This window comes from Globicephala melas, chromosome 13 (genome assembly GCF_963455315.2).
Source record: "Globicephala melas chromosome 13, mGloMel1.2, whole genome shotgun sequence".
Classification (NCBI taxonomy): Eukaryota; Metazoa; Chordata; class Mammalia; order Artiodactyla; family Delphinidae; genus Globicephala; species Globicephala melas.
The window spans coordinates 83,957,585-83,983,001 of NC_083326.1; the positions used below are offsets into that span (position 1 = coordinate 83,957,585).

At 53.2% G+C, this 25,417-nt stretch overlaps 2 protein-coding genes across 4 annotated transcripts in view; one reads left to right on the forward strand and one right to left on the reverse strand.

Moving 5' to 3' along the window:
* Positions 1-25,417, forward strand: part of RFLNA (refilin A) — a 236,653-nt gene that overhangs the window by 206,967 nt on the left and 4,269 nt on the right. Inside the window, exons 1-2 of one of the 3 annotated variants that reach the window (XM_060310236.1) lie at positions 15,939-16,073; positions 17,777-17,854. The exons of 1 other annotated variant lie outside the window; for it this stretch is intronic. Coding sequence is in view for 1 of the 2 variants with exons in the window: in XM_030860042.3 (XP_030715902.1) it covers positions 15,867-16,073 (207 nt within the window). In the remaining variant the exon portion in view is untranslated. Of the gene's footprint in view, positions 1-15,760; positions 16,074-17,776; positions 17,855-25,417 lie in introns of those variants that run through there. One more of the 3 variants, XM_030860042.3, reaches the window with a different exon arrangement.
* On the reverse strand, positions 15,311-15,868 carry LOC138842938 (atherin-like). The gene has a single exon (XM_070046945.1). It carries the CDS (start codon positions 15,866-15,868, stop codon positions 15,311-15,313), a length of 558 nt encoding a protein of 185 aa, XP_069903046.1.

Consider the following 25,417-nt stretch of genomic DNA (forward strand, 5'->3'; position numbering starts at 1 on the left):
TGGTGCCTGAGCCCGCCTGCCCTGCGTCATCATGGGATTCTACTCTTCCCACCGCTGCAGCCCATTGAGAACCTTGCTCTGAAGTGAACAAGTGCTTGGCCCCCTTCAGCCAAAGGGAATGGGGTGCTGGGGCTTCCTAACCTCAAACCTTCTCCCCAGGAGGACTGCAAAAGCTTACTCTCTTGATGAAGAGAACCAGACACCAATGGTTTCCCAACTGGCTTAGCCCGGAAGGAAATTGGCACTGTGCACGTTTAATGATTTTTCAGGTGGAGAGAACTTGGCGCTGTCGACAGCCAGTGTCCTGGGGTTCTGTCTGATTGGGGGGGTGCTGATCAGTGGTGCCCCAACCAGCTCTGTTCTTCCTCTAATTAACTCAAGTTACAATTACCATTGACGCTTCTAGTGTATCCCTGCGATGATGGCAATAATAATAATAATAATATCAGCTAACACTTACGTAGCACTTACAGAACGCTTCTGCACCAACCACTGTTCTCGGTACTTTTCACGTACCAGCCCACTCAGTTCTAAGAACAGCCCTATGTGGTAGATGCTATTATGATCCCCATCTTACAGACAAGGAAACTGAGGCTCAGAGAGGCTAAGTAACTTGTCCAAGTGATGACTAGAGGTGACGGTGGAGTCGGTGGCAGAGACAGAATTCAAACCCAGACTCCTTAGGTAGAGAAGGCATTTGTTAAAAATTAAAAAGCTATTATATAGGGCAGTCTTAGGGTTAGAGGAAATAGAGCAAAAGTACAGAGAGTGCACCACCTACCCTGTCTTCTCCCCACAGCCTCCCCTGTTATTAACATCTTGCACTAGAGCAGTACCTTTGTGACAATCGATGACTCAGTATTGGTCTCTTTTTATTAACTAAAGCCCATTAAGATTCACTCTTTTTTGTTGTATGGTTCTACGGGTTTTAACAAATGTATAAGGTCGTGTACCCACCTTTACACTATTATACAGAATAGCTTCACTGCCCTAAAATTCCCCTGTGCCCCACCTATTCAGCCCCTCCCCCCAACTCCTGGCAACCACAGATCCCTTTACTGTCTCCATAGTTTTGCCTTGTTCAGAGTGTCATATAGTTAGAATCATACCATATGTAGCCTTTTCAGATCAGCTTCTTTCACTTAGTAATATGCTTTTGAGGTTCCTCCATGTCTTTTTCGTGGCCCGTTTCTTTTCGGCGCTGAATAATATTCCATTGTCTCATTCACCTCAACATTTTTATGAGTGGTTTTTCACAAGACCTTCAAAGATGTGCTGATCACATTAAAAAATGATACAAAGCTGGGAAGAACAGTCTGATGAATGATGTAATGCTTTGAGCAAAGCATAGTAAGATGAATTGTACAGAGATCAAACCACATCTTAAAAAAACAGAAGGACTGGAAATGGAAGATATGAATTTATAATAGCACTTGTGGAAAAGACAGAACTTAGTTGACCTTGAGCTCAGTATGAGTTATTAAGTGCCAATATTCACTGAACACTCACAATATACCAGACGCTCCGTTAAGTATTAATACTTTACACAATTATCTCATTGTGTTCTTCACAATGACCCTGGTTATTTCATGCCATGCTTTGCACAAGAGTTGCATTCATTGCATCTCCTATGGAAAAAAAGAAAGCATATATATCCATTTTTCTGTAAAGAAACTCCCAGGAGGTAGGGTCCAGTCCTTCTGGAATGCAATAATGTTTTCTACCATTTCTTCTTCAATGTTTCTAACGTGAGGATTCAATTTAATTCAACAAACCTTTATTGAGCATCTACTATGTGCCCGGCATTTTTCCAGGGGCTAGGGATTGATTGGTGCATAAAACAGAGAAAGTTCCTTCATGGCATTGCTAGCTAATAGCGTGAGAGACACAAAACAGTGAACCTCATAATTTTAGGTGACGATACATTATATGGAGACCGCAAAGCAAGGTACCCGAATAGAGTGACTGGGAGAGGAGGGTGGGGCGATTAGGCAGAATAATCAGGGCAGGCATCCAGAGGAGGTGACATCTGAGCAGAGCCCCGAATGGTAAGAAGAATCCAGCTGTTGGTTCCAAGAAAAAACATTTCCTCCCCCTCCACTTCCTCTTTGATTAGAAACCTAGGCACAAAGGGTGACTATAGAGAAGCCGCTTTTTTGGGTCCGGGCAAGAGGAGAGATTCTAAGGAGATTCCAGATGTCCAGCTTTCTGTCCAGCTGGCTTCAAAGTAGAGTCTTCCCGGGGTCCTTGATCCTGGCAGGTGCCAGGAGCCTCACCACGGGCAAACTCTAGTGAATGTACAGAAAGCAAATCTGAAATGGGGGTATTTTCTTGAACTTGGATTATTTTTGCAGCTCCTGAGTTTCTTTGTACGTTAAGGAACCCTGGGAAATTATTTGCTTAACGAGAGCGTTCGGTATGTCTCAAAGTCTCTTTTTTAATAAGCTGCTTTCCCTTTGCCCTGGTTTTTCTTCTCTTTGTTTGGCTTTTGAGCAAAAACTTTCTACCCACTGTGATATTTTCCCCATGAATAGCTAAGTGGGCTGGAAAAACAGTAGTAGGAAATGCAGTGGATGGCCAGAATCAGGGTAAACAGCAGCCTGGGAACATTCCAGAAGATCCAGGTTCAGCATTCCAAACTCAGCTCATGTCAGCCAGTGGCTCCAAAGCCAAAGTGGCTTAAAGTTCCGTGGAGGGGATCCCCCTTGCAAGATGCCGCTTCTTTAAGTCCCTCAGGTGGGGCGTGGCAATTGCAGAGGCCTGGCTTAGCGCGTCCTGTAGGGCAGGGGTCCCCAACCCCTGGTACCGATCCGCGACCTGTTAGGAACCAGGCCGCACAGCTGGAGGTGAGCGGTGGGCTAGTGAACGAAGCTTCATCGGTGGCTCCCAATCGCTCCCCATTTTTGCATTACCTCCTGAACCATCGCTCGCATTACTGCGTGAACCATCCCCCGCCCCCCCCCCCCGCCCCCGGAATTGCTCGCATTACCGCCTGAACCATCATTCACACCCCCGGTCCATGGAAGAATTGTCTTCCACGAAACTGGTCCCTGGTACCAAAAAGGTTGGGGACCGCTGTTGTAGGGAACAAAGAAAGACACACACTTTGGAACCATCTGCTGCGTGAAGTTGGTGATAGAGCATCTTGTATCCTCAGTCACCTGAGGGACAGTGGCTGATCCAACTTCACCCAGCGATACTAAATCGCGCCTGCAGGACTGTGACTGGAATTTGAAAGGATTCACATAAGCCCTTGGAAATGGCAACTAAACCCTTGAACTTTTTTTGCTATTTATTTATTTATACATTTTTCTTGGAGTACAGTTGATTTACAGTGTTGCGTTGGTTTCTGCTGTACAGCAAAGTCAATCAGTTATACATCTATCCACTCTTTTTTAGATTCTCTTCCCATATAGACCATTACAGAGTATTGAGTAGGGTTCCCTGTGCTCTACAGTAGGTCCTTATTAGTTATCTGTTTTATATACAGTACTGTGTGTATATGTCAATCCCAATCTCCCTCCCTCCCCCACTTTCCCCCCTGCTAAGTTGTTTTCTGCATCTGTGACTCTATTTCTGTTTTGTAAATAAGTCCATTTGTACCACTTTTTTAGAGTCCACATATAAGTGATATCAAGATATTTGTCTTTCTCTGTCTGACTTACTTCACTCAGTATGATAATCTCTAGGTCCATCCATGTTGCTGCAAATGGCATTATTTTCTTCTTTTTAATGGCTGAGTAGTAGTCCATTGTATATATGTACCACATCTTTTTTTTTTAACATCTTTGTTGGAGTAGAATTGCTTTACAATATTGTGTTAGTTTCTGCTGTACAACAAAGTGAATCAGCTATACACACACATATATCCTCATTTTTCCGCCCTCTTGCGTCTCCCTCCCACCCTCCCTATCCCACCGCTCTAGGTGGTCACAAAGCACTGAGCTGATCTCCCTGTGCTATGCAGCTGCTTCCCACTAGCTATCTATTTTACATTTGGTAGTGTATATATGTCCATGCCACTCTCTCACTTCTTCCCAGCTTACTCTTCCCCCTCCCCGCGTCCTCAAGTCCATTCTCTACGTCTGCGTCTTTATTCCTGTCCTGCCCCTAGGTTCATTAGAACCATTTTTTTTTTAGATTCCATATATATGTGTTAGCATACGGTATTTGTTTTTCTCTCTCTGACTTACTTCCCTCTGTATGACAGACTCTAGGTCCATCCACCTCACTACAAATAACTCAGTTTTGTTTCTTTTTATGGCTGAGTAGTATTCCATTGTATATATGTGCCACATCTTCTTTATCCATTCCTCTGTCTATGACATTTAGGTTGCTTCCATGTCCTGGCTATTGTAAATAGTGCTGTAATGAACTAAATCCTTGAACTTAAAAAAAAAACAAACAAAAGATCAACTCTGAACTACAAGGGCTGTGAAAAGTTCAAATGTGAAGGGAAGGATGTCAATCATGCTTTTAGACAATTTTCTTGGGGGAAAAACATAGAAAGTAAAAGAAAAAAATCATCCTCGGTCATTTGTCTGCTCTAAGCATTAAAGCGGTTACCACACTTTGGTAAATAAAAATGAACTTGGCTTATTTTTAGTTTTTATCATTTTAGATTTATTTTTCAGGATGAAGTTCCAATTAAACCTCTTTTTTCCTATTTGTTTATCATACCTTTTTTTTCCTCTTGTTTTTAAAATATGGAATTTGGGCTTCCCTGGTGGCGCAGTGGTTGAGAGTCCACCTGCCGATTCAGGGGACGTGGGTTCGTGCCCCGGTCCGGGAAGATCCCACATGCCGCGGAGCGGCTGGGCCCGTGAGCCATGGCCGCTGAGCCTGCGCATCCGGAGCCTGTGCTCCGCAACGGGAGAGGCCACAGCAGTGGGAGGCCCGCATACCGCAAATAAATAAATAAATAAATAAAATATGGAATTTGTGGCCCCCATGTCAAGTGGCTTGACTTCAGATGCCCCTGTTCTGTTACCTGTGGGAAATGAAGCCTTTCTGTCCTTCCTTTCCTGGGCTTGTCCACTACCCTGGTGTCACAGGGAGAAGCGTTTCATGCTCCTGGGCGATGTCCCTGTAGCTGGCCTCTAGATACCACTGAGGAGAGAGCTCCTTCTTCTGGATTCTTCTGTGTGAAGGAAAAGCCCTACTTCTCACCTTCCCCATCTCTTCTGAATGGGTCAGGATAAGCAGTGTTAGCTGCTGTAACAAACAACCTCCACATCTCAGTGGCTGCAGAGCCGTCAGTCAGCAGGCTCTTCTCCATACAGTCACTCAGGGACCCAGGCTCCGTCTGTCCTGTGGCTCCTCCCTCCTTTAGGTCCTTGGAGTCCTCTCAATTCAGCCAGTGGCTGGAGAAGGTGTGCAGGAGAAGTTCTACAGACTGGGCCTAGAAGTAGCACACATGGATCCCACCCACATTCCAGTAGCTGGAACTCACTCCTGTGGCCACACCTAACTGCCCAGAAGCCTGGGGAATATAGTACAGCCTTGTTCCCTGGAAGAAGAGTGGAATTTCAAAACTAGTGAGCGTTAGCAATCTTGCTGCACTTAACCTCCTTTCCCCTCTTCTTTTCGAAATCTCCTCCCTGTTCTTGTTCATCTCTGCTAAACACTGGTGTGTCTGGCTCAGGCATCCATGTCCACCCGATGTAGCAGGTAATCCTTACCTCTTCCCAAACCTCCTAGCATCAGTTTGCCAACTTGCTAATCTCAAGTGTCAGAGATGTTCTTTTTTTTTTTTTTTTTTTTTTGCGGTACGCGGGCCTCTCCCTGTTGTGGCCTCTCACGTTGCGGAGCACAGGCTCCGGACGCGCAGGCTCAGCGGCCATGGCTCACGGGCCCAGCCGCTCCGCAGCACGTGGGATCTTCCCAGACTGGGGCACGAACCCGTGTCCCCTGCATCGGCAGGCGTACTCTCAACCACTGTGCCACCAGGGAAGCCCCAGAGATGTTCTTTAAGTTAAGCTAGAGTGCACGTTCATTCTTGTGCTCCACGTGGGCACATGTGCGTGAGCAAAATATTTATCCAAACCTTTGCAAAATATAAACAGCCTGGCTAATTGCAGAGAGACACGGTCTAGGTTGAGATTCCATCCATCCATCCATCCCTTTGTTCAAACAATAGTTAGTGAGCCCACAGTATACAGAGCATTGTGGCAAGTGCTGTGCAGAAAGAGGGAAAAAATTTACAAGGCATGCTCTCTGCCTTTGTGAAGTTCATAGTCTAATTGGGGAAATAAGAACTAAACACACACGAAGGCAGCAAAAATGCCAAGTCCACACAGGCAGAGACAAGTAGGGGTCATTCAGGAGTGAAGGCGATGTGGGCCTTCTTTGCACGCACCCCGTCTTCTTCCTTCCCCCATGTGCACACGATGCATTGATTCATCTTTGTAGGCAGTGGCTTTCTTCCCCACACCCTCCATGAATTTTCCTGTCCTTTCCCTCCAGTCCTTCACAACTGGTCTCTTTCACTTTCCCCCTTCCGTCTCCTGTATCTTGTCTCCCTTTCTCTGTTTATTTTCCCCCAGTCTTCTCTCTGTTGTCTCTCTCTACATTCTTCCCTTTACAAAGAGCACCTTAAGTTTGTGGTGGCCTCAGGGCCTTCGCACCTTCAGTGTCCTCTGTGAGGAATGCCCTTCCTCAGGCTCTACTCAGGGCCAGCTCCTTTCACCATTCAAACCCACCACCCAAGGGGCTTCCTTGACTCCCCTCACCACCCAATCAACAGCAGCTCCATACTGGTTATTCTCTATCCTATTGTATTTGTATAGTATTCATAAGTCTCTGAAGTTATCCTGATGAACTATTTTCTCTACCACCCATCTCAGCCCTGATTGGAAATTCCATAAGAATGGGGACCAAGTTTGACTTGTCCATGGCTGTATCCCCAATGCCACACATACAGCAGGTGCTCAATTAATAACTACTGATTGAAGGGATAGCAGACAAGAGGCCCTCTCCCTTTCCCTCAGTGTCTCGGGGCTGAACCGGGAGCTTTGCTGAGCTCTCTGCCCACAGCCATGCCCTCCCTCGAGTCTGGTACCCAGACTCTGCCTCCCCAGAGCCCCCGGGCATCACGCCAGGAGCCTGGAGCCTTTCCATTGCTTCCTACTCAATGCCCTTGGTCTCTATTTCAGCCGCAAACCACACAACCAAAAAATCTGTCCGGACTTGTGTCTTCCTCCAGGAATGAATAGAAATGGTATTTGTTTGCCCTTCTCCACAGTGTGCTCACCCCGGGGCCCTCGCCGGGGAGATACAGGGCCCCTGGCAGCTTTCCCTCGGTCCCTCTGAGGTGCAGAGAAAGAGCTCCGAGTTTGTTCTCTCCTCTGCACCCCTCTTAGTTACTCTGGCTTCCCTTTGGCTCTACCCAGGTTAGACTTAGTCTTACGTATGTTTAATGTGCACAGATATCCTGTCTGCTTCTTTATTCAGACGTAGCTGAGAACGACTGTCCAGTTAAAGAGTGTTTGCCATGCCGGCTCTTGAAAGGCCGTAGTGTTTCTAGGAGGACATTTTTCCTCAGCATAACAATGTCTTCATCCCCCAAACCCTCTACATCAAGAAGTGATGTTTTGGCATTACGGATCCAGGCACGCACACACACCAGTTCACGTGACATCATGCTTTCTAGCCAGAGAAAATCATTTGAAACCCATCTGGACGGTGTGCCACATTTGGAAAACCCCAAAACGTTTTGCCTTGCGTAGATTCGCCAAAAGAGAGGCGTGAAGAAGGGGCCGCCCTCCACAGCGTTTAGTCCCCTGTGCGTGGGCCCCGGGCCCACACGTGTCAGACCCTGAAGATATTTGCGTTTTCTTTTAAGTGTTGCTTGTAAGCAAGAGAACTGTGAACCCCTAAATTGAAAAAATGGTAACAAAAGTGATAGAGAAACATGAATGTATTGGGACTTCCCTGGCAGTCTCGTGGTTAGGACTCTGCGCTTCCATTGCAGGGGCCGCGGGTTTGATCCCTGGTCAGGGAACTAGATCCTGCATGCCGCGCGGCACGGCCAAAACAAACAAAAAAACAAACAGAAAAACAACTGGCCTGAACGCTTTGAAACGGTCAGTGCCTAGACAGACCGAAAGGCAAGGGATTATTCTAGAAGAAAGGACAAAAGAGAAATGACTATTGAGGGTGTGAAGTGACTCATGCTCTTGTCTGAAAATGATTATCAAACACTCTAAAGATGTGAGATTTCACCTTCCCGGCCAGCTAAGAAGTTAGTCTGCCACTGTCGCCTGGGCCCTGGCAAAGCACAGGAGATTCCGGGGTCAGAGACAGAGGATGTCGTGACTCACAGCCTTCGCAGTAGACAGACTGCCAGCATTTTCTCGTGCCATTTTTCCCGAGCCCCAGGTCCCACGGGGCCACTCAAAGAAGGCCAGGTGACGCCCGCACACACAGTGCCGTGCATTGTAGCAGAGGAACCTTGAGTTGAAGGAACCCAAGTATTTTATAATGGACAGTATGCCTGCCTGATCTTACCCTGCCCGCCCTGGACCAGAGGGAGATATTATCTTTCTTATACTGGACAGTAAGCCTGCCTACACTTTGCTTTGGAAGGACACACTATCTCTACCTTTCCAGACAAAGGGCAGCCAGGGCTTCTGCTCCCAAGGTGTTCTGAAACACAAGACACCCCCGGAGAACGGACCCTCAGCAATGACAACTAAGAACGTCGTATGCTTGGGCGCCAGATTGAAAAACAAAGCCCCTTTCAAGGACATCGTTGGGATAATTGGGGGAATTTTGATATGAAATCAAGGCTATATAATATCATTGCATTAACAGTTGAGGTGTGGAGGAGAAGGGTGTTTGGGCTTTCATGATATTCTTTCAACTTTACAAAACAAAGATTGGAAGGGGACACGGCTTCCCCAAGAACACGCAGCTGGCCCGACCCCACCCCCCCTTCTCCTGACTTAAAGGACTGTTTTTACTACACGCTGTCACTGATTTTATCCCTGCCCTGCCTTAATTAAGTGCTCTGAAGACATAAATAGGTTTTTTGTTTACTCAGGCTTGGGAGAGGCTGGCAGAAAAGGCCTTTTCAGCTAAAAGCTCCGTAAACCCGAAGGTGTGAACCAGTAAGTTAACAGCTGCAAAAACCCTTTCAGCTGTGGGCGCCTCTGCATGTGGCTGTGAAGTGATGCGGTCGACCCCCTTCTGGAAGGAGAGAGGGGAACAGCAGCAGAAATACCAAGCTGGGAAGGCAGCCCGCAGACCCTTAGAGCAGAGTTTTAATGATCTCGCTCAAGGCATTGAGGATCCTGAGGCTGGTCCAGACCCATGCATTCGAAGGTCAGCAGAAGAACGCAGTCCCGGGTCCAGATACGCTCTGGATGCATTTTGTCCTCACTTCCCTCTCCTAGTGCGGACCTCGGTCCCTGCCCTCTGTGCACGGGCCCGAGGGCGGTGAGGTCAGAGCAGGCCCTGACCCCCAGACAGACAGCTGCTGCAGAGACAGAGCCGCGGGCTCAGAGGACGTACTAAAAATGAAGAGGTGAGTCACTGGTGAAGCTATGTCCCGGCGGGGACACCTGTAGCTTGCGCTGAGGACTGAGCAAGGGCGCTATGGAAAACTCTCAGGCCAGATGGCCAGCAGGGGTGGGCAGGGCACCCACTGGCCAGGCCCCCGGGCTGGGCCTGGCTGGACTCACAGCCCGAATATCATTGTCATTGTATGGTACCGGGCCTCTCACTGAAAACCTATTCCACTGGATCCCATGCCCTTGGGAACAAATCTAATGGGAGAAACAGACTCACAGACAGAGAACAGACTTGTGCTTGCCAAGGGGGAGGGGGGTGAGGAGGGATGGACTGGGAGTTTGGGGTCAGCAGATGTAAACTAGTATGTACAGGATGGATAAGCAACAAGGTCCTACTGTAGAGCACAGGGAACTACATTCAATATCCTGTGATAAACCATCATGGAAAAGAACATGAAAAAAGCATATATATATATATATATATGTAAAACTGAATCACTTTGCTGTACAGCAGAAATTAACACAACATTGTAAATCAACTCTACTTCAATTAAAAAAAAAATCTAATGGGATTTGTCCAGAGTTTATGATACCAAAGCAACTGTTTCTCACCTCTCAGCCCTCTGCCTCTCTGAACTCCAATTAAATCCTGGTGGCTACCTTCAAAAACTAAATAATGGAGGGGCTTCCCTGGTGGCGCAGTGGTTGAGAGTCCGCCTGCCGATGCAGGGGACGCGGGTTCGTGCCCCGGTCCGGGAAGATCCCACGTGCCGCGGAGCGGCTGGGCCCGTGAGCCATGGCCGCTGGGCCTGCGCGTCCGGAGCCTGTGCTCTGCAACGGGAGAGGCCACAGCCCGCAACGGGAGAGGCCTCAGCGGTGAGAGGCCCGCGCACTGCAAAAAAAAAAAAAAAAAAAACAACTAAATAATGTTTGATTACTGTTATTTCCTGGATTCCCTAATGGTAGACAATATCTGTGCACTTTGCACATAAAAGATAAAGACGTAGCTTGCATTTCATCTTCTCTTTTTAAAAAAAAAAAAAAATATATATGTATGTGTATGCGTGTGTGCTTATATACATATATATTCAATATATTGATTATATGTTGATATATTGATTACACATGCACACATATGTATTTAATATGTTAATTACTTTGGTCACTTTACCTAGAGAGGAAGTGAGGTGCTGGGATTCAGAGCGCAGGCGGGCCAAGCCTGGAGCATGTTCGCTGGCGTTGTGCCGAGGGCTCAGCCTGGCACTGGCAGGCCTGGAAGCGGTCTCTAGTTGTACTTATATTTAATCCCAGTAGATTTAATCCTCATTTAATCCCTTTATTAACATCCCCGCTTTATAGACGGGGGTGCTTAGGCACAGAGAGGGCACGCGAATCGCCCAAATCACACGGGGCTGGGGTTCAAACCCAGGCAGCTGAGCATGCGGACAGCCAGAAGATCCCCTTTCCTTCGAGTGGGAGCTCTCCTGGGGGGTAGGCAGTATTTAAAGCTGTGACCATACCCAGCGGTGAGGCGAACCTGTGCCTCATGGGCCCCATCACCCCACCCAGGGGTGCACCCCATTCCTGCCAGCAAGAGCTCCCCATCTGGAATTTGACAGAGGCTCCTGAAATAAGAACAGACAGCTCTGATCTGCCCACAGGCCCTGCATTCTCATTGGGAGGAGAAGGGGCTTTTCGGTGGGTTTTGACTTTGGCCCCCGCAAAGGGACAGCTCCTTGTTTCAGACAGACTCTTGAATGATAACAAAGACAGGTCCCAGATGAGGATTTTAAGAATGGGCTCTGCTGTGTGAGTTTAGGCAAAACGCTTACCCTCTCTGTGCTTCCATTTTCTCATCTCTAAAGGTGATGTAATTCTCCATATTCTGCTAATCTTTCCAGAATATGATGTCAACCATTGAGGAACTATGGGGAACTATACAGATCTGATTAAATAAACCAGCCACCACCTCCCCAGGGACGGCTATGTGAGTGACTAGGGCCCTTCTGGGTGCGTCGTGTAAGTACAATTACTCAGATTCCTGTGTGTGGTGTGCACAGCCCACCAGGAAACAGGATTGCCAAGCCCTGTCCTCAGGGGACTTCCAGTGCAGTTGGCAAGAGCAGGAGGTGATCCGTGAACAATCACCATGTCACATGAGCAGGATCTTTGCCTCTAGTTCAGCCTGGTCCTTTGGGGTCTTCAACGTGCTCCCCAGATGGGCCGTTTGCTTCGGTACTTTCTGTGCAGGTCACAGAAATGCTGCTTTGTCAGGCATTGGGACCTAAGTCTTGCCTCCCCCGTTTCACGATACCTTAGTACCCGTTGACAGCTTTCCCCCACGTCCACTCTGCCTTTCTGCTTAGTAGCTGTGTGACCACAGGCAAGTCACTTAACCTCTCTGAGCCTCCATGGATTGATCTCCTTTATTTTAAATTAGAAGTAATACGCATGCATCTGGAGTGTCAGTGTAGCTTGTGGGGTTCCAGGGTGAGACAGTGTGTGAGCAGAGGCCTTTGTCAGCCGTCCCTGAAGGCACAGCCCCACTTCATGAATGTTCTTCACTGCTGCTCGGAACAAGTGGCTAATGGCTCTCCATGAAAAAGCCTTTTCTCCTCTGTGCCCTTCCCCTTCATCCTCTGGCCTTTCTCTCTCCCACTTACAAAGCAGCCTGGGAAAGCCCCCCTGATGCCGGGATGCTGGGTGAGCCCCATGGAGCTTGGGACCATTCTAGGTCACCTTTCTTTCTTTTTTTTTTTTTTGCGGTACGCGGGCCTCTCACTGTTGTGGCCTCTCCCGTTCTCCGGACGCGCAGGCTCAGCGGCCATGGCTCACGGGCCCAGCCGCTCCGCGGCATGTGGGATCCTCCCGGACCGGGGCACGAACCCGTGTCCCCTGCATCGGAAGGCGGACTCTCAACCACTGCGCCACCGGGGAAGCCCTAGGCCACCTTTCTTAAAAGCAGGTGACTCCACGAGTTCCTGAACGAACGTCTCCCTTCCCGGAAGTGTGTGGTATGGGGGGGTCTCCCCTTCTCTCCAGCACGGACCCCTTGTCGGGGTACCCTAATAACTTCTTTTCTGTCACATACCGACTCTCTCCGCCCGATTTGTCTCAGTCTCCGCTCTCCTCTCTTTTTTTGCTGCACCACGTGGCACGAGGGATCCCAGTTCCCTGATCGGACCCGTGCCCCCTGCAGTGAAACGCAGAGTCCCAACTCCTGGACCGCCAGGGATGTCCCTCCACTCTCCTCTCTGTAATCCAACTTCGGAAGCAGTTTGCATCAGATCTTTCCTAAACTCCACAGATTCCCCATCCCCTGGCAGATAAAGTCCAAATACCTTAGCCCCACATACGGGTCTCTGCAGACCTGATCTCGCCCTCCGCCCACAGCACCTGGTCCAGAGCAGGCACTCGGATCTGCAAAGACCCCGCCCTGCTTGCTCTACTGGCCTCACGTTACAGAGATTCAAGCCTCCTTTCCTCCAGAGACTGGCCGAGATAGCCCCCCACCCACTGCTAACTCCTGGCTCAAGCTAACTTATGGAAATTCGGCTTTTTCTCCCCTCTTTGACATTTGCGGACCATCTGACACAGATGAAACAGAAGCTTGTACAGTACCAGCTTTCAGCGGATGGGCAGCCCCCAGCCGGCGGCAGGAGATCCAAATAGGTCAGAGGTCACGGTCACTGGGGTCATGTGTGTGGGCCACTAACTGCATGTTTGACATTCGTAGTGCGGTCATGTTTTTCCTGCTGCTGGGTGTAGACACGTCTCCAGCGTTATTCCATTTCAGGGGAAGTTGTGTGTGGGCGCAGGGAAACTTCCAGAACCCGAGTGGGCATGGTTATGAAGGCACCCCTGATAAGCATGAATGGCACAAGGGGGCCAAGATTAGGGTGAGGAGAGTAGGGCCCTCACCTGGAGTCCAAAATTTAAGGAAACGTCCCAGATGCGGAAATCGCGACACATACTATATTTTACTGCAGTGCTGGAAAGGCCAAAATGATGCAAAAAATTCCAGATGATGAAAATAGCAACATTTTAAATAAAGTCAAGATGACACTTCAATGATGCAACCCTGCCCCACATGCCTCCGCCTAATTCCCCACCAGCCTCGGGTGGATGTTGTTGCCAGATTCACTTCCCTGGGCTGGGAAGTAATCCGCTCTTATCAGGCTTTTCTCCAGGGCAGCCCGGCAGCGAGGGCAGTGAAGGCGATCTCGCTTCTGGGGGCTTGAGTGAGTGAGCATTTGGGAAGGAACTGCATCTACATGTGCGTCTGTTCTGCAAATCACAGCCCCCGCTTTTGTCCTGTGAGATGATAAGTCACCCACATATTTCTGGTCACGGAGCCCAAGGCTGAGGAAGAATTGAATTGAATTCTTGCCTAAGAACTGAAGCAAACGGAGTCAGCTGTTCTGTGTTGGGTTTTGTTTTGTTTTTTTCCTCCACAATGCTCCAGATACTCAAAGCTCTGGCTAATTCTGTTTGGGCAGCAGACTTCCCATGGTCTTCCTGGTTGGTATGGAAATGGGCTGCAAATTCACCTGATAACATGTCCTTCTGTGTCCCCCCGCAGCACTCTTAGGAAGCCCCCCAACCCTTCTGTCCCTTCCTGGAATGCAACTCATTCTCACTACTGAGAGCACCTTTGTCCTTGTCGTCCCCCTGCCTGGAAGGCTAGTTCTCTTTCTCCAGCTCACGTGGGACTGTTCAGGACTCATCTTTAAACGTCCCTTCCTCAGAGCGGGCTTTCATGAACACCCCAGCAATGAACTGTCCCTCTGACGATTCTTGCTGGCAGTGCCTCGTCAATGCCCTCCTTGAAACTCACAGCCTTTGCTTCCTGGTGTGTTTTCCCCCCTCATCTGACTGGGCGCCCCGGGGGCCAGGCTATCTTGCTCGTGGGCGGCTCTGAAGTGGACCCAGCGCTGGGGACACAGTGGCGGCTTGATCAGTCCTGATGGAATGACCGTGCTTTAGCCTGGTGCCCTCAGTTTGGGGGTGACTGAAGAGCAGACACCAAAGGGAAACCAAACTAGTATATCTGTCCACACTCTCACACCTTCCCTGCCTCCTCTGCTCCCTTGGCTAGACGAGGAGCCTCTCCCACATTCCTATTCTACAGCGCAACCTCTAGGTACCCCTGGATTCCCTGCTTTCAGAATGGAAGGCTGGATCACCTGGCGGGGGTGGGGGGGAGTGTCTGTGTGGGTGGGAGCTGGACTGACAAGGACCTCCTTGTCAATCATCTGAAGAAACGGAAGCAAGTGACTTCTCCCTTCCGCGGAAGGAAAAGAAGGGAAAGATGGGAGAGACCGTCAGTGCTCAAGAACCTGCTTGGAAGAAATTGGGGAAACAGCCAGGTGCTGGAGGATTCAGGAAATGTTTCTAATCTCCCGGTCACCTGCCCCAGCCCCATTTCCACCCAAGGCTTTCCACCCCAGAGGACCAGTATGTTGGGCTTGGGTACCCAAATGATGGAGACACAAATACCCCGGGACTGTTGGTTCGTGTTTTAGAACATCGACAAAGGGGCGGATCGCCCCGTTGGAAAGAGGGGAGCTAAGGAACAGGTCTTGAAGCTTGCGGAGCATTGAAGCCTTTGGTTTCCGCCCCCTCCCTTGTAAGCTACAGATCTTCTAAAACAGAGGTCTCTGAAGATTCTTTTATTCGGACTACAGTGAGCTGGAGAAACCTCGAAAGGTCACCTCAGACATTACTACTCCTACTACTGTTACTTGGGATGACTTGGGGACCCCACGAGTCACCCCTTGGTGCCGCCGCTGGGGTGTTTATTCCGGAGGATTGCCGGGCTGTGCAGTCGCCCCGGGCGCGGGCTGGGGGGGTGGAGGCGCCAGACGGGGCGGTTGCCCACCGCGGAGGAGGCCGGGGGCGGGGTGGGCCGGGAGGAGGCGCCTAGAAAAGGAGGCGCGGCCGGGAAGGTGCGGAGAGGGCCCGGCGGCGGCGTGCGCCTCGGGCTGGGCCGGGCGGCGGAGCGCGAAGGCGAGGCCGGGCCCGGCGTGGCTGGAGCGCGGCCAGCAGCGGCGGGCGGGCGGCGGGCCCGGCGTGGCAGCGCGGAGGGGCAGCCGCCCCGAGCGCACGGAGCCGGGCGCCCGACCGCCGGCCCCTCCTGGGCGCGGCGCGCGCGCGCGCGGCCAGGGCGGCCGGGGAGCCGGGGACTCGGGCGGGGGGGTGCGGGTGGGAGCCGGGCCCGACGCACCGCCTCTCGGCTCTGCCCGCAGGTCCCCGGCGCGCAGCCCTCGCCCCGCCGCCGCCCGCCCCGGGCCCCGGAGCGCGGTGGAGGAGCCCCCCGAGGAGCCGGAGGCCCGCGCCCGGCGCCCCCCAGACATGGTGGGCCACCTGCATCTGCAGGGCATGGAGGAGAGCCTCAAGGAGAAGAGCCGGGAGGGCTTGCTGGACAGCCCTGACTCCGGGCTGCCCCCCAGCCCCAGCCCCAGCCCGCCCTTCTACTCCCTGGCGCCTGGCATCCTCGACGCTCGCGCGGGGGGCTCTGGCGCCTCCTCGGAGGCCCCCGGACCCGGCGAGGCCAAAGCGGTAAGCACGCGGCTTCGCGCAGAAACCGGGAACAGAGCCAGCCCCCCGGATGGGGTACTTCAGGAGCCGGGACTGGGTTCCCCCCGCCATCCCCCCAGCCAAGAAGGTGGCCAAGTGACAGCCACGCTCCGCAGGTGGGGATGGTCCAGCCTGACCCCTGCAGCCCTCTCCCTGGCTGTGGGCCTAAGGAGTGATCGTCTGTCTTACTGTCAGCAGTGAAAGAGCAGGGGTTGAGGACTGTCCGAAATCCTCCAAGAGGCTGGCTTCAGGCTAGGTGAGCTGGAGCCCCTGGCCGAAGCAGTGTACCCAGGTTCCCTGTTTACTCTTCCCCCTGTGCTGCCAACGTGAAAGACTTTTTTTTTTTTTTTTTTAACCAAACGCAGACAGGAGCCCTTCCTTCCCGGGGTGTTGAGGTATGTTGACGTGGAGCTGAGGCGGTGCCTGGGGAAGGCTGGAACCCCAGGGCAGGAGACGCAAGAGTTTTCCCTCTTGCCAGACTTAGTGGGGCCCTCAGGTGGGCTCCGGGGGTCACCCAGCTTGGTGGCTGGGCTGAGACTGGGTTCCCCGCACCCCTTCCCCGGCAGGCGGGAGCCAGGCAGGCGGGATCGGGCGCCTTTGGACTTGAGGAAATGACAAGTTGAGATCCGGAGTCTGCTAACAATTCCAGTGGCATTTCCCTGTTCTGTGGCGCTCTGCACGCCTTCATGTTGTTTCTGCCGGGTGTCCTAGCACGACTGCAGCCCGGCGCCGCTTTCCTGGGGCCCCGGCAATGCCCACCTGGTACCTCACAGGGCAGTAAATGCTTCCCCCCAGTTGGAAATCCTCCCAGGAGCAGAAAGGAATGGTTCCCCTGCCTCCAGGCCTATTGATGGGAATGTCACTGGTGTCTCTCTTGCTCCTTGGTCCAGTGGGTCCCAAACTTGAGTGGGCTCGGGAATCTCTCAGAGATTTTTTTTTTTAAGTATTTATTTATTTGGCTGCATCAAGTCTTAGTTTCATCCTGCGGACTCTTAGTTGCGGCATCTGGGATCTAGTTCCCCGACCAGGGATCGAACCCAGGCCCCCTGCATTGGGAACATGGAGTCTTAACCACTGGACCACCAGGGAAATCCCTCTCCTGGAGGTCTTTCAAGAATATCCATGCCCACCTCATACCTCCAGACAGTGTCATTTGATTGGTAGAGCCTGCCACCTGGACATCAGGATTTTTAAAACCTCCCCGGGTTATCCTCATGTGCAGCAGAGTTTGGGAACCGCTGGCTTAGACCAAAATCATGCGTTGAATTTGAACTTTGGTCTCTCTTTTGGGGGCTGGGGGTAGGAGAGGCGTTCTGGACTTCCAGGGATTGATAGATGTGACCCAGGCTGTTGGCAGTGAAATCGATCCCACTGTCTGAACGTACCAGCTTTCCTGAAAGAGTGTCTCAGACTTGGCACAGTTGAATGGAGGGGGTGGTATTTGAGCTCTCGCGTTGGGAATAAATCCCTGTGGTGTCCTACACAGCGGGCCTTGGAGAAAAGGGACCGGGAACCAGCCTTCCCCTTGATTCTTCGGATGACCCGGAATCCCCCTTATAGAAGGATTTTTGGAGGCCTTCCCTGCCGGCCAGGCCAGCCAGGGGCGGCCATAAGAACAGTGGGCCTGGCTTACTTGTCTTGGCTGTCCTAGTTGATTTTATTTTTTCCCCCTCCTTGCTAACTAGATTCCAGGTATGGAACTGAGCTGTCTCTGATCTTTCTAATTTGGCTTGAAGGCAAGACCTGGGGCTGTTTCCACACAGGTAATGACATCTGCATTTAGATAGCCTTCCCAGGTGCCAGGAGCCGTCCTAAACGCTTTACTTCCATCAACTCATTTCATTTTCACAGTAGTCCCAAGAAGTATGTAGGTGCTCTTATGACACCCATTTCCCAGAGGGGGAAGCTGAGGCACAGAGGTTAGCGACTTGCCTAAACTAAGTGGCGGTGCTGGGTTAGAACCCAGGGAATTGGGCTCCGGAGTCTCTACCCTTGAACCTTGCATTATCCTGCCTTTCACTGTGCAGCTAATTAACTACCTGCGTTTTGTTGTTGTTGTTTTGTTTTGATTTTTTTTAAAAAACAAAATACCTCTGAACCTACAGGATTTGGAAATGCTGCTTTTAATAAAATGAGAGGGAATGGTTGCCACAGGGAAGCCTCTTCTCAGCCCTGGGACCTGCAGCTGGGGCCCCGGGCACCTAAGTTATTGTCACACTGGCCGCCTCCATCCCCCCTCGCCCCCCGCAGGTTAACTCCTGTTAAATGTTGCTAATCCTGCCTGCGGGCGACTCACTGACAATGCTTTCCAGGCGCAGATGTAGGCAAAATTTCGGCCGCTCTCCTGCGTCTTGGAGTTGGTGCTTTCAGGTGGGCTCTCCTGCGTCTTGGCGTTGGTGGTTCCAGGTGGCCGCAAGCAGGGCCGCTTTGCTCTGGCAGCCCCTTCGTGGCACCTGTCAGACCATGTGGGCCTGGGGTTCCGCCTGGGGTAGGCATCTTTGTTCTGACACCCAGTTTCCAGCACTGCCTTCCTGGTCGACACTGGTGGCGCACACCCCAGCCAGGGGGATGAGCTGCAGTTCTGTCCCCAGCCCCCTGGCCACTGAGGTCCTCGCTAGCTTGTCACCGTATTTATTATGCTGCAAGTGCATGTTAAAATTCCTCTAGAAAGAGGCTCCATTTCCCCCCCCTTTGTTTTAATAAGCTGGACTTAACTTCTGGGCAGTACCCCGTGGATGTAGGGTAACTGGCTGGCTGCGACATTGCCCCCCAAGACGTAAAAGGCACTGGGGAGTAGGCTGGGTATAAATGAATCCCTCAACCGCACCCTAACTTGATCATAGGTTTTCTTCTGGCCCACTCTGTGGACCAACGATGGTACCGTTCCTGGTAATTCCCAAACCAAAGGAAGATCTAGGAATCGGTCATTCGTCCCACCGGTACTTATTGAGCACCTACTATATGCCATGTGCTGTTTTGGGCCGTGGGTGACTTAGTGGTGAACAAGATGTTCAAGGTCCCTGCCCTCGTGGAACTGGCATTCTAGTGGGAGAGACAGTCACCAACTTAAACATGTGATGAAACACCAGGTGGATTGTTAAGTGCCCGTAAGACGAAGAGCTGGGTTCAGGTAGAGCTCCTTTAGACTGGATGGTCAGGGAAGTGACATTTAATGGAAACCAGAAAGCATGAGAGAGTGGCCTTTATGGTCGTAGGGCTGAAACGTGTGTCAGTCCAAGGGAATGGCAAGTGCAAAGGTCCTGAGGCGCGGTTGAGTTGCAGCCGTGAGGCTGGTGGAGGGCAGTGCAGGGACTTGTAGGCTAAGCTGAGGCCAGAAAGTAAAATTCCATTTGGTCTTTCCAAAATGTACTTGTGACTGTTTTATTTTTATTTTTTAAAAAGGCCTCATGAGCTCCCAGACCCTCCAAATTAGAAACGCAAATCAGAGACTTGACTGAGAAGTGCCTTGCAGAACAGCCTCTGCGGAGGGCTTGTCTCCCTGCAGGGCCCCTGGTCGCCTGCAGGACACCGGGACAGCCAAGGCCGCCTGCCGGGCCAGCCAGGGTTCGCCTGTCAGCTGCATTCATCCCACAAATATTTAAGCCAGGCCTGGCGAGGGATACAGCTGTGAACAGGACAGCCGCTGTCTGTGTCACCTTTGAGCTCTCGGGGCCTGGACCTCCGGCTCCAGATTGAGGGAACACCCCATGTCCTTCCTGCCCCCCTCCCCGTCCTGCCTGGCGGAGCTGTGGGGAGAGGTCGTGCTGCCAGGAAGGATGAGCGCGTGTGTGTGGCAGATACCCATCTCCCCAGGTTAACATGGCCAGTTCAGGGAACTAACCCTGTCCCCTCTTACCACCCTCAGGGAGAGCACAGATGGCGTTTGGGATCGCAAGTCGTCTTCTCTGGGGTGAACAGCCACCACTGGGGTGGGTGAGATGAGGACAGATCACCCATCTGTGGCAGATGAGGGGCTCGGCCCTCCGTGGAGTGGTGACTGGAGGTGACAATCTGAGCTGTTAACCCCTCAGATGTGGATATGGGTTCCCTAGCAGCCAGTGGCCTGGGCCCCCTCGTGCGTTGCCCCGTCACCCCCCTCTGGTCTCCTGGGGTTTGCTTACACGTCGAGTGTATGTCCGAGGGGCACACTGGGGACTTTCCCTAAGGACGAGGTGCTGGTTCCCCGGACCCAGATTCCGAGGGAAGCCCTTGGGGCCGGAACCAGGTAGAATTGGTGGTGGGGAGTGGGCTGTCTTTGCCCATCCTCGAAAATCTCCCGGGGCTGCCCAGCCCTTGGAAGTCTTTGTCACTGCCAACTCTTAGGATCTCGGCTGTCACCACCCCTGCCCCCAACCCAGGACACCTGGATTTTCCCATTTCTCTGTTTCTGGTCTATGATGGTGAAACCAAGGGTGAGGGCAGAGAGGGGAGGGAGTTAGGAATTTAGGGAGTTAGTGCCCGGCATTAGGAAGGATGGCAGCACAGGTGGATGGACAAATGGATAGATGGATGGATGGATGGGCAGATGGAAGGATGGACAGATGAATGCATACATGGACAGAAGGATGGATGGGTGGATGGATGGACAAATGGATGGATAAATGGACCGATGGATGAATGGATGGATGGATGGACACACGGATGGATGGATGGATGGATGGACAGGTGAACTGAGGAGACAGGGGTCAGCCCCCATGGCCCCCTTGCAGGCTCACGATGTGTCCCTGACCAGCGAAGGTGCCTATGAGCAAGCTGAGGTGCAAGAGAACCAGGTGTGTCAGGCCACGGAGGGAGGAGCCTGTTGGCGGAAAGGAAGGCCATGAGGGGCCAGAAACCCTGGCGCCTCCTTTCAGCCCCGTCCGCTTAACCCTGGATGAAGTGGCCTCCAGCGGGAATTCAGCAACGTCTCTGGCAGCCTCGCGTCTCTGTGAAAGGCTCATCCGAGTGAGAAGTTCTGCCTCTAGCTTTAGTCACACTAACGCCCTTGCCCTGCCGGGCGCTCTGGGGGCGAGGGAGTGGACAGGAGCCACCTTCCTGGGAAGATGCCACTAGGCGGGACTGACAGGGACTCTCCTTGGGGTGGGCGTGGTCTGTCCTTTGTGCCCTTGGGACTCCTGGCCTCCCTGCTGTGGGGCGGGGGAAACAGATAAGGTCCAAAGAGGCCTGAGGTCTGAGATCCAGGTGTTCCCTCCGAAGGCTCTAGGGGAGAATCCATCCCTTGTGTCCGTCCCAACTTCTGGTGGTGGCCGGCCATCCTCGGCGTGCCTTACCTTGGAGATGCACCCCTCCATCTCTCCCTCCGTTCCCCCATGGCCTTCTTCCCTCTGTGTGTCCCGTGTCCAAAGTTCCCTCTTTGTATAAGGACACCAGCCATGTTGAATTAGGGCCCGCCCCCGTCCAGTGGGACCGCATCTTAACTTGATCACATGTGCAAAGACCCTGTTTCCAAAGAGGGTCACATTCACAGGTCCTGGGGATTAGGACACGAACATATCTTTGTGGAGGCCACAAACCAACCCACCACCATCCTGCTGGCTTGGGTCCGTCGGGCCCCCAAGGGCATCTTGGGGAGCCGGCCCGTCCCTGAGCCCTGCCTCCGGCCTGTGATGTATGGCTTTGCTCAGTTTCACTGCTCTGAGTGCCAGACCCTGCGCCTGCGCCGTTTGGGGTCTCCTGGGCTCCCCGAGCCTGGCCCGCTCACCGCCTCGGTCGTGCCGTGTTGTGCAACGAGCCGTTTGGAGTCCCTCCCCTCACCCCAGGATTTGCCACCGATACCCGAAGCCTTTCATAAAAAGGATAAGAATTCTTGGGGCTTAAATGTCCCTCCTTGATCACTTTCCTCACGGGTGCAGGTCAGCGTCCCCTTAGCCCAGCACGGGAGCTTTTGGTCTCAAATCCCAAACACGCCGAAGATCTTCAGTGTAATTCCAATCGTGGTTGAAGCCATCCCCCGCCAGTGAGGCCAGTGGCCTGAGAAAGGCTGTCTCGGCCCTTACAAAGGTTCCCTGTGGCTTTGGTGAGGACGCCCCTCTCCCATGTCAGTGTGGGGTCTCCCCGGACCCTTCCTCCTGCCACTTACCCTCCGCTGATGGGGGCTTGATGCTTCCTAAGCGGAAGGTTCTGTGGGTCACACGTGGTCTTCAGCCACGTCCCGTGCCGTGGCAGGTGGGGGACCGCCGTGTGTCACACCGCTGTGCCATCCCTACCTGTCACTGCCAGCCAGGCCCGGATCCCCGGTGGGGCTGGGCTGTCACGGCGCGGCACGGAGCTCTCACGACGGAGGACTTATCTTTCTTTGCCGTCCTGTGGGCCGTGCCCTGTACCACAGCCAGGAAGGGGGAGCTCTCCAGACGCCGGGGTGTATTTTTACTTCCAGGCGTGGAGTATGTATCCTCACCCGGCAGCTCCAGGGAAGGCGTGTGAATCACTGGGTGAGGCGGTGGGGTGGGGGGGCATGGTAGGCGGAGGGCAGCCCGCTGTTCTCTGGGTCCCACTCTCTCAGAAGCACTCCCTGGTCCCTACACACACACCCTGCCTGCCCAGGAGACCAGGGAGCCAGACCAGCCCCCTCCCCAGGCTAGAACAGGGCTCTCCCGGTCCCTAGAAGGAGCTGGGGGCTGGAGGCTGGCCCAGCTGTGTCGCCATCCCAGGGTGGGCGTGTGTGGCGTCTGGGAGTCTGGGGTCCGGCCTTCAGCTCTCAGCTTCCCCGTGCTTTCCCCTGCCCCTGCAGCCCGGGGCTGCGAGGGGACCCGAGGACACCGGCCAGCTCGCGCCCGGGCATCAGCCTCCTCGTACAGACGAGCAAACTGAGGCACTGTGCGCAGGTGGCCGGCACAGGTGGGTTTCTCGACGGGTCCTCTTCAGAGGGAGGCAAGCACCAGGGCCTTTGGGGAAACGCGCTGGGATGCGGCTGCCCCAGGGTTGGGGGGCGGTGAGGGGAGCAGGGCGCCTGGGAGCTTTCTTTGCTCCAGGTGGCCCAGGCCAGGCCATCAGGTGCAGCGGCAGCAGCAGGGGGTCCCCTGGGCGCTGGAGCCCAAGCCCCGTCCTCAGCCCGCCTCCCACGCCGGCGGCTCCGATGGGAATGTGAGTCCAGCGTGGCTGGAGGGCTGCCCTTGCAGGGCCAGCGGTGTGCCTTCCTGGCCGGCTCCCGGGGCTGGCCGGGCTCCGCGCGCAGCGCTGCCATGTTGATGTTAAAACACCGCTGCAGCTGCAAGGCTCGGCTCTGAGCTTCCGGAGCCCGGCGGCTGCGGGACGCCGGAACTGCCACTGGTCCCTGGAGCCCTGCGGGGGCAGCCTCAGGCCTCGGCAACGACTGCCTGAGCTGTCTCGTCGCCCCCGCCCCCGGGGCCCCTGGACGCCAGCCTGCGTCTGGATTTTCAGAGGCTTCCTCTCTCTCTTTCTCGTATCGTGTTCCCAGGTGGGGCAGATTTTGGCTGTTTTCCACCAGGACCCTTTGGAAAACGGTGCCCAGAGCTCCAGCTTCCTGGCCTAGTCTGTGAGGTCGGCCTTGTCCCCTCTGCTGGCAGCCAGTGTGGGGAGTGAGATCCGGCCAGAATGGGGCCCCACATGTGCACCGGGGCCGCGCCAGGAGGCTCAGGGGACCCGAGAGGGATGGTGGTACCCAGCTCTGCACTGAAGGCTTTGCCTCCCAAGGAAGCCCTCCCTGCCCGTGAGCTTGGGAACTGTTCTTTCTTGGGGGTGGGGTGGGGGGATGGAGACCAGTAGCAGGCTGCCCCTCCCTCCCTCCGGCCCTTCCACCTAGAGACACCTCCCAAAACCTTAGCACCCATGTCCATAGCCCCTCACACGCCTGCCTCACCCTCTCTCCTCTTCGGTGTCCACAAGAAGAGCCCTGGGAGGCACAGTGCCTCATCCGACTCACACAGGGCCTGGCGCACAGTAGGTGTTTGGCGCACAGTAGGTGCTCAGCGAACCCCTGCACACGTTTGGGGAAGCGCCATACTTCACGCTTCGGATAGTCTCGCGGGGAGAGAGTATGATTTTTATGAGCATCAAATCATGGAGTTTTACAGCTGAGGCCAGTGCTGATTTCACAGAGCCACAGAGGATGCCAGAAGTGCCTATATCTTGTCACTGTTTTATTTTTTTTTAACTTATATATTTTTTAATTTTTGGCCACACCGCGCGGCTCTTAGCATCTTAGTTCCCCAACCAGGGATTGAACTCGGGCCATGGCAGTGAAAGTGTGGAGTCCTAACCACTGGACCGCCTGGGAATTCCCATCACTATTTTATTTTTAAATTTAAAGCGCCTGAATGATGTGCACTTGCTTCTGAAAGGTAGGAGCAGGGTTGTCTCAATCTCCTGAGAGGACCCCCCCCCCCCGCACCAGCCACCACCCCTCGAGCCTTTGTGAAAAGCACGCAGAATACAAGCCTTTTCTCCGTATTCTGAGACTTTTATACAAGACTTTATGTGGCGCTTGCCCCGTGCCGGGCACTGTCCCGCACATTCACACACTTTGAATCATTGTCATGACTGCGGCCTGGGGGCAGGTGCTCCTGTGGCCCCACTTTGGGGCCCAGGAGGCTGCAGCCCCGAGAGGGGAGTTGTTTGCTGGGTCCCGTGGTGTATTAGCTTCCTGTCGCTGCTCTAACAAATGACCCCACGCACAGTGGGTTAAAACAACACAGATTTAAGATCTTACGGTTCCAAAGGTTAGAAATCTACAACAGCTTTCACGGGCTAAGAGCAAGGATTTTGGATGCTCTAGGGGAGAATTCTCGCCTTTCCCGCCTTCTAGAGGCTGTCCACAGTCTTTGGCTCCTGGCCCCGTCCACCCTTAAGGCAGCAGCATAATGTCCTCAATTTCTTTCTGACTCTGACCCCCCTGCCTCCCTCTTTCACTTATAAGGACCCCTTGTGAAGACATTGGGGGCCCACTGGACACTCCAGGACAGCCTCCCCATCTCAAGATCCTTAACCACATGTGCAAAGTCCCTTTTGCCCTGTAAGGTCACGCGCTCCCAGGTTCTGGGGATTAGGACATGCACACTTTGGGGGTCATTATTCCACCTGCCATGCCCAGCAAGGGAGAGATGGGACAGCTTGACGACAGCTGCTGGGGGCCTATGGAGAACCCCCTCTTTCTCCAAGTCTTAGATCTTTTCTTCCTGTGGTCCTTCCTCGGCCCCTGTTCTGGGAACGCTGTGATCAGCTGAGGAGGGGGCTGCGGTGACCATGTCCATAGGCTGAGAGCGGATTTGAAGACAGGTGTGGGCCTGGCCCAAGGGCTCACAGGACGGCGGGGAGAGGTGGAAGGGGAGCAGGGCGCTGCTCTGCACGTGTGAGGTCCTGCCTTTGGA